Source organism: Stegostoma tigrinum, unplaced genomic scaffold (genome assembly GCF_030684315.1).
Source record: "Stegostoma tigrinum isolate sSteTig4 unplaced genomic scaffold, sSteTig4.hap1 scaffold_712, whole genome shotgun sequence".
Lineage (NCBI taxonomy): Eukaryota > Metazoa > Chordata > Chondrichthyes > Orectolobiformes > Stegostomatidae > Stegostoma > Stegostoma tigrinum.
Window position 1 is genome coordinate 15,001 of NW_026728656.1, and position 8,565 is coordinate 23,565.

The 8,565-nt window shown below is 43.8% G+C and overlaps 1 protein-coding gene across 1 annotated transcript in view; it reads left to right on the forward strand.

Annotated features, from left to right (window-relative positions):
• LOC125448718 (ran guanine nucleotide release factor) overlaps nt 1–8,114 on the forward strand; it is a 17,419-nt gene extending 9,305 nt beyond the window's left edge. The window contains exon 6 of the mRNA XM_048524192.2: nt 3,496–8,114. Coding sequence (XP_048380149.1) covers nt 3,496–3,634 — 139 coding nt within the window. The 3' untranslated portion in view covers nt 3,635–8,114. The remainder of the gene's footprint in view (nt 1–3,495) is intronic.
• The last annotated feature ends 451 nt before the right edge of the window (nt 8,115–8,565 follow it).

Genomic DNA, 8,565 nt, shown 5'->3' on the forward strand with positions numbered 1-8,565 from the left:
CCTGAGTGTAGAGAAGACTGAGAGATTACGGTTGCACCGTCCGTTAATATTGAGCGCATCGCATCTGGTCCCTTGTCAACTTTATACACCAGTGTATCTAATCTCACACTTCCAGGGACTGAATTTCCTCTTCTTGTCCACTGTAGTCTGGGCAGCTTGGTAAAGACAGATGTGAAGTGTTCATTTTAATACCTCAGTCACACACCAAGTTCCTACAACTGTTCCACAGCAAATAATCTATGTACCCCTATGTAGATCTGAATTTAAACAACTAATGAATATTAAATACGAATAAGTTTATGTTTTGCTAAGGAGATCAAGGTTCTATTTTATGCATCAGACTCTCAGCTTCTGTTCAAGCCACCCACCATCTCCCCTCTGCTTCTTATGTCATTTTCATGACTTCACCAGTTAGAGAAGGAAGGTGCTTTGGTCCGTCCTCCCAACCAGAGTGCTACAGAAGCCCTCCATTGAAACACTAGTTTTGTTTACTTGTTTCTGAAATTATTTCAGGGCTTTGACTTACACAAGCACTTGTAACCATAGTTCAACACTTTGATCATTCTCTGCATGAAGAATTTTCTTATCTCTGCCCAAAACTCACTCTTCAACCAGTCTGAATCCACTAACTCCTTATTCCATTGCTGAACTTAATTTAGAAATAAAAATCTGGCCCTACTACATTCCCTCAACTGTTTTATAAACTCTTTTTAAGATCTGCTTCAGGTGTCTCCTGTTGGAGCTTAAAGAAACTCTCATTTCTCCTGTTCCTCCTTCTCTTATAAGACTCATGGCTTTTTCCCTGCTTATCCAAGATACCATTCTTCAGATTGGAGGGAATTATATGGAAAAAAAGAACAGTTTTCATTCAATTTTATCTGTCCTCATCCCAGAGGTCACCGGATATAATATTAATGGAGCTGATAATTGATCAAGTGATCCTTCTCTTTTTAATTTAATCTAAAACTTTAGAGATATGAGGTGAAGCAAGTACTCCCAGAAGAGGAAAACTTTAAGAGCCAGAATTCCAAAATCAGAAATTCTGCCCAATCACCTTCTCCACTCACCGCATGTCAGGTCTGAAATTACACCAATATCACAAAAATATAGTCCGGCCGTTCAGGCAGAATTGGAAGATCCCAGTAGTCTACGTGAAGAAGGGGAGGATGGGGTTGGAATCTGTTCCAGGTCCTCACCCAACAACCAAAAAGTAGACAAACTGACCATTTGGCTAAGTGCTGTACTTGGGATCTTCCCATGCACAAAAAGGTTGTGGAATAGCTGAGAGCCCAGTACATTTGGTGGTGCCAACTCTTCGAGGAAAGGTTGAACAGCTTGGGACTATACTGGTTGGAGTTTCGAAGAATGAGAGGTGATCCTGTTGAAATACAAGATTCTGATACAGGGAGGGTGGATGTTGTCCCTGGTTGGGAGAGAATGGAGCCAGAGGACACAGTTTAAAAATAAGGCATCTGCCATTTAAGACGGGGGTGGGGTGGGGTAGGGGTAGTGCTGTGGTGGGTGGTGAACAGGAATTTATTCTTTCAAAAGGTCATTGAGTCATAGAAGACTACAGCATGGAAGCAGGCCAGCTGGCCCAACGTGCCCATGCTGTCTAATTTTCACAATTGAAGTAGTCCCATTTACCCGTGTTTGATTCCTATCTCTCCATACCTATCTTATCCATGTACCTATCTAAATGTTTCTTAAATGACACCTGTACTTACTACCACCACCAGTCTGGCAACCTGTTCCATACCCTCCCCGCTCCCTCTGTGTTTAAAAAAAAACTTACCCCTCTAGACCGTTTTGTCATTACCGTTTGGAATTTTTCTTCCCCTCTCAGAACAAAAAAGTTTGGGTCATGGAATATATTCATGGCCGGGTTAGGCAGGTTGTTGATCAGTGAGTGAATCAAAGGACATGGAGGGATATAGAAACCAGGGGGAGACAATTTGACCTTTCAACCCTGCCCCACCATTAAGTGTAGTCATGGTTTATCCTCTCTCTCAAGATCATATTACTATACTCTCTAATCCTTTGATGCAATTGAAATATAAAAGTGTCTGTTTCTTTCTTGAATTTATTCAGTGACTTGACCTGCACTGCCTTTCATGGTAGAGAATTCCACAGCTTTGTCACCCTTTGAGTGAAGAAGTGTTTCTTCATCTCAGTCCTGAATGATCTATCCTGAATCCTGAGACAATGTCCCCTGGTTGTAGACTCCCCAGCCACAGAAGACATCCTCACTGTCTCATCCCTTCGAAGCTGTTTAAAAAAATTATACATTTTACTTTGATCCCCTTTCTCATTCTTCTAAATTCTAGAAAAGACAGGCCCAGCTGAACTGGTCTGTCCTTGTTGGACAGTTGTGCTGTCCTCGGTATCAGCTTAGTAAGTGTTCACTGCCCTCCTTCTCTGGCAAGAGTAACCTCCCTTAGGTAGGGAGACCAAAACTGTACACAATACGCCAAGTGAGGTCTCACCAAGCTCTGTATGGCTCCATTAAGGCGTTCATACTTCTGAACTCCAATCTCCTTGCAATAATGGCCAAGATACCATTTGCCTTCTTCATTACTTGTTGTACCTGTATTTTCATTGACTGATGAACAAGAACACCCTTTGTACAGTCACATTTCCCAATATATCACCACTTAAATAATATTCTTTTCTATTTTTCACACCGAAGTGTATAACTTCATGTTTAGCTGTATTGTATTGCATCTGCCACGTGTTTCCTCATTTGCTGGTCTTGTCTGCATCAGTTTGAGCCTCTTGGAATTCTGTTCACAATTTACGGTCCCAACTAGTTACGTGTTGTCATCAAACTTGGTTCTTTCCTGGTCATTCATATATATCATATGTAACTGGGACCCAAGCACTGACCCCTGCAGGACCCTGCTAGATACTGCCTACCACTCAGAAAAACGATTGATTTATTCCAACAGTCTATGCCAATATATTACCCCTCATTTTGTATACATTTCCCACGAAAACCATATGAAGGACATTATCAAAATGCTTCTGAAAATCCAAATCCACTGGTTCTCCCTTATCTGTTCTACAAGTTAAGTATGATTTTGCCTTTCATGGCAGACATAAAGGTGGAGTCTAAGGTTTTGGAGTAGATTTGTAGCTCGGGTTGTGGGTGTTGAGGCTGGTTGGCTCACTGATTGATTTGGTTTGTTATTCCGTAGACGTTTCATTACCCTGCTGGGTAACATCATCAGTGCAGCCTCCGATAAAGTGTCAGTGTGTTTCTTTCCTCCCTGGAAGGTGGAATTGTGGCCATGTGAGATTGACCATAATCTGATTGAATGGCAGGGCAAGCTGAATGGCCTTTTCCTAATTCAGATGTTGCTATATTCTAAAGTTTTAAAGCTATCCTGATGTGTCCAAGCTCTTCGACATTTGTAGCAATTCTTGGGACAGTTATTTTTTTTAACTGTGGCTCTCTTTTTTTTTTCCCTCTTTTTTTCTCTGTCCCAACACTAGTCCGTTTAGCAGCAGTGTGGGTGGGAGTTCTGTGCAATCAGGAGGGATGTCTGCCAGTGCTGCGCCACACTGGACCCTGCAGCAGTTCCGCACCACCGTGCAGTCCTTCCGGCTCCTGGATCCGACCATTTTCTCCTGAACACCTGTGCTTTGTGGTTAGACATTGCACTGTGGGGACGGCGAGAGTCTCGGTCATCTTCTGCTTGCGCATGGTGCCCAGACTGTGACAAACGCCATTGTGGACAAGTACGCAGGTGGATTTTTCAATCGTGGACGGGAGCTTTCGTTGAAAGAGGATGAGGTATCCATACTGTTAGGTAATACAGACTTGCTAACAGGAATAAGAGGAGACCATTCAGCCCCTGGAGCCTGTTCCACCATTCATTGAAATTCTTGGCTGATCTGTAATCTAACTCCTCATATCTTTGCCGATACTCCTTTATACCATTGGTCATCAAAAGGAAAATCTCAGATTTAAAATCAACAAGTGATCATGCATCAGTGATGTTTGTGGAGGAGAGTTCCAAATTTCGATCACCTTCACTAGGTCAAAGTGATTGCTTCTGATACTCCTGAAAGGTCTTCATTTTCATTCTCTGCATTAGAATCTCGGATTTTCCAACCACTCAAAGCAATTTCTGTCTCTTTCCACTATACTTGCTTCCCTCAATAGCTTTAAAACTTTGATTAAGCCACCCTTTAATCTTCTAAATTCCATGAAATTTTGTAATATTGCTATAAAAACATAATTAGGGCAGTGAAATGTGAAGCCATGTTGGCAAGGCTGTCTGTCTGCATTCAAATATTTCACTCCATTTAATCCCTCAATAATACTTCCCTTGTCCAATTTTAATTGTCCAAGGTAAACAAAGGGGAAGGGACCCATCTAAAGAAGGGTCACTGGACCCGAAACATTAATTCTGAATTTGCTTTACGGATGCTGTCAGACCTGCTGGGCTTTTCCAGCATCTTCTGTTTTTTGTAAACAGTAAGGGTTCTGATTTCATCCAACTCCAGCTGTCCCTGTAGGCTAGTGTTTTTACAAATCATAGTGTAAGAGAGTCCCTACAGTGTGGACACAGGCCATTCGGCCCAACAAGTCCACACCGCCTCTCCAAAGAGTATCCTACCCAGACTCATTCCCATACCCCTGCATTTCCCATGTCTAACCAACCTAACCTAAACACCCCTGGGCACTATAGCATGGCTAATCCACCAAGCCTGCACATCTTTGGATTGTGGGAAGAAACCGGAGCACCCGGAGGAAACCCACGCAGGCACGGGAAGAATGTGCAGATCCCACACAGACAGTTACCCGAGGGTGAAATCGAACCCGGGTCCCTGGTGTTGTGAGGCAGCAGTGCTAACCACTTGCCATCCCCTGGCCAAATCCTAGCAGTTTCCCAATCACTTCAATGCCTTTGACTTAGACACTACCCCCACTCTGCTCCTTTCAACTTCTCCCTGTGCCTTTGCTCATGCTGTGGTTGCCTTCTCGTTCCTTGTCCGTCCACCACTTGTCTTGCTGGCAGACTCTTTGTTAATGGAGAGAATCACCATCATGTGCAGCTGTGCCCTCACCCAGGAAGCCTGTCCATCTCAAGCTGTTCTGAAAGTTGTGTTCCATCTAGATACCCTCCCAAACTGGGCTGTTAATTGGTTTGTGTGTCTGTAAGTCTCTGTATGCGTAGAGAGACAGTGTGGAGAGGGGTGCCTCTTCCGCACTAGAATGCTTTGCCGACCATCTCAATCCAGCCCTTTCTCCCAGCCACCATTCTACCAGTTAACAGCTGGTTATCTCATGGGAATCCTCGCTGTCTTCCTTTTGTGACCCTGACGTGCCATGACCTCATTAGCTCAGTGCCACACTGGATGAAATTAATGGCTATTCCGAATGTGCCAGCCCACAGCCCCTGTTATTCACCTAACCTGTCCAGGGGTAAACTACTGCGCAGTGGAACTTGGTGAGGCAGCTACAGCCATCAGCCTGTTCACAGGAAGAATCTCCAGGAGCTGGATGTCCGTGAAATATTCTTTTATACAGTGACTTTCACCAGCTCAGATGGCTCTGACGCAATGTACAACCAATGGCATAGTTCTTCTAAAGTGTAGTTACAGATGCAGGAAACACAGCAGCCAAATTACACACAGGAAGCTCTCTCAACCAGCAGGATGTTTTGTGACTGGATAATCCACTGGCTGTGAGATAATAACCAGGACATCTGGGGGAGGATTCCCTGGCTCTTGTTGGTAGTAAGGGCCGTGGGATGTTTCCTATCTCCCAGTGGTGGGCAGTTGGCTGGATGAAAGCAAGCTGTAGTTTGATGACCTGTCAAAATTAGGCAGCCTGAAATCAGCCCAGCTGACAGGAAGTGAACTGTGTACAGGCAGTTTCTAGTCACTGACATCTCTGCTACCTAGTGAGTTTTAGCTGGTTGGCTGAATGATTGATTTGAAATTTAATATTTGTTTCAAATCTGGATTCTTTGGTGGGTTGTTGTAAAGGCCTGAGTTATTTGACACATAGTATATACTATTCCTTCATGGGTTATGTGTTAATAACTTAATAAGCTATTTCAGAGCACCTGGCAATTAAAACAATATGTTAATTCACTGACCAGAGATGGTGCTAAATCATAGAGCAGCCATGGTGGCATGAGATACCGGGACAGTTGGTATCTGACCACTTCCTGCTCCTATGAAAGGTCCCTCCCCACTCTGCAATGTCAGTTGTTTTTAATCTGTGTGGTGTTGGAAGAGGGTATGAAACTAGTTTCCGTGACACAGAGGGAATTTTCCACCGTGTTTCCTGATATTCCAAAAGCAGGCAGAGGCCTCTCATTGGAAAATGTACTTCCCAAATTGTTGTTTTCCCTTCTTCCCGTCTGAATTGCTCAGATGTCATTTATTTAAGTCTTGGTGGGTCATGAATGCATCGCTGGGGCTGAAGGTTGTGAGTTCAAGTCTCCTTTCTAAGGAGGCTTGAGGCCTCATTACCAACACACCCTCTGCATTGCAGGAGGGCTGCGAAGTGTGCCGGAGGGATGTTTTAGGAAAAAAAAACACGCACATCCAAAGCCACTGTCTCCAAAAAAGGCAGAGTCCCAACTACCCCCACCCCCAAACGGAGCTGACCAACTAGTCACATCATCCCAGTGCTGTTTGTGGGATCTTACTGTGCTGTGTCTGCCTGTACAGCAGTGGAAGTGATTGCATTTCAGAACTAATTGAATGGTTGTCTGGTGTCTGTCGGGCATTGCGAGGACATGAAAGGCTCTATCTAACTGCAGGCTCTGTACCTGAAGTGCGCAGAGCAGCCAGTCACTTGTGAAATTGAGGGTATTCCTTCAATAACAGTGCCAGCACATCAGCGCCTGTGCTGCATTTAAAAAGTTCTTTCACGGGAGTTGAGTACAAGGCTAGCATTTACTGTCAGTCCCTAATTCTCCTTGAAGCGAGTGCCTGGCCATTTTGGAGGGCAGTTAAATGTCAGTACTTTAGTTGTGGGTCTAGAGTTTAGTGTAGGCCCAGACTGGTTAATGATGGCAGACGTCCTTCCCTGAAGTACATAAGTGAACCAGTTGGGTTTTTACAACAGTCAATGATAGTTTCATGGTCACCATCACCAATTCTAGATTTATTCACTGAGTTTAAATCCAGGGGATTTGAACCCGTGTCCACAGAGCTTTCGTCCCTGCCCCTGGATGCCGAGTCCACTGACATTACAACACTGTCATCTTCTTTATAGTCTTCTTGGAGCAGCTTCTGTTTCACATCAGTAGACCATAAGATATCAGAGCAGAGTAGGCCATTCAGCCTATCAATTCAATTCTGTCCAATGTATCCTCTTCCATGAAAGAATTTTTTAAGATGTAGAATAGATGCGAATATGTTGGCACATTGTTCCCACTTTTATTGAAAGAATACCTGTGATTTCAAAAGTGAGTTGATGCACTGTGTACTTCAGATACAGAGCCTGAATTTAGATAGAGCCTTTCACACCCTCGCAATGTCATTCAGTGAGATCATGGCTGATCTGGTAATCCTCAACTCCTCTTTCCTGCCATTTCCCCATAACCCTTGATTCCACGACTGATTAAAAATTTGTCTCAGCTTTGAATATACTGAATGATACAGCCTCAACAGTCCTCAGCAGTAAAGAATTCTACAGATTCTCTACACTCTAAGAGAAGAAATTCCTCCCCTTCTCTGTCTTTAATATCCTACCCCTTACCCTGGTGAGATGATGCATTCTGGTCCTGAACTCTCCCACAGAGGGAAACAACCTTTTACACATCTACCCCCTCAAGTCCCTTAAGAATCTTGTAGCTGTCAATAAGATCACTTCTCATTCGTCTAAACTCCACTGAGTACAGGCCCAATCTACTCAACCTCTTCTCCCAAGACATATCCTCCATACCCAGGATCAACCTACTGAACCTTTTCTGGACCGTCTCCAATGCCAGTGTATATTTCCTTGGATAAAGTGCCAAAATTATTCAGTATTCCAGCTGTGCTCTGACTCGTGTCGCGTACAGTTTTAGCAAAACTTCCCTACTTTCATGCTCTGTTAACTTTGAAATAAAGGCCGACATTTCATTTGTCTTCTCATTATCCACTGAACTTGGATGCTGGCTTTTTGGGATTCATGGAAGAGGACTCCAAATCTCCTCTGCTATAGTTTTCTGCAGTCATTTTCAAAAAAGTTCAGCTTCTCCATTTTTTTCTGCCAGTGTGCATAACCTCACTTTTCCTCCCACGTTATATTTCACGTGTCAAGTTTCTGCCTGCTCATTTAACCTGTCCAAATGTCGTTGCAGACACCTTGTATCATCATCACCACTTGGCTCCCACCTACTTTTATTTGCCAGTCATATATTCACTTTCCTCACCCAGGTAATAAGTATAAGTTGTGAATGATGGTAACTCCAGCACTGAATTCTTTGATACTCTGGTAGTTGCAGGTTGCCATCCTGAGAATGCCCCCCCCCCCCCCCCCCCCCCTTACCCCTACTCTGTCTTCTGTTAATTAGCAAATCCTTTACCTGTGCTAATGTACACCCAACACTA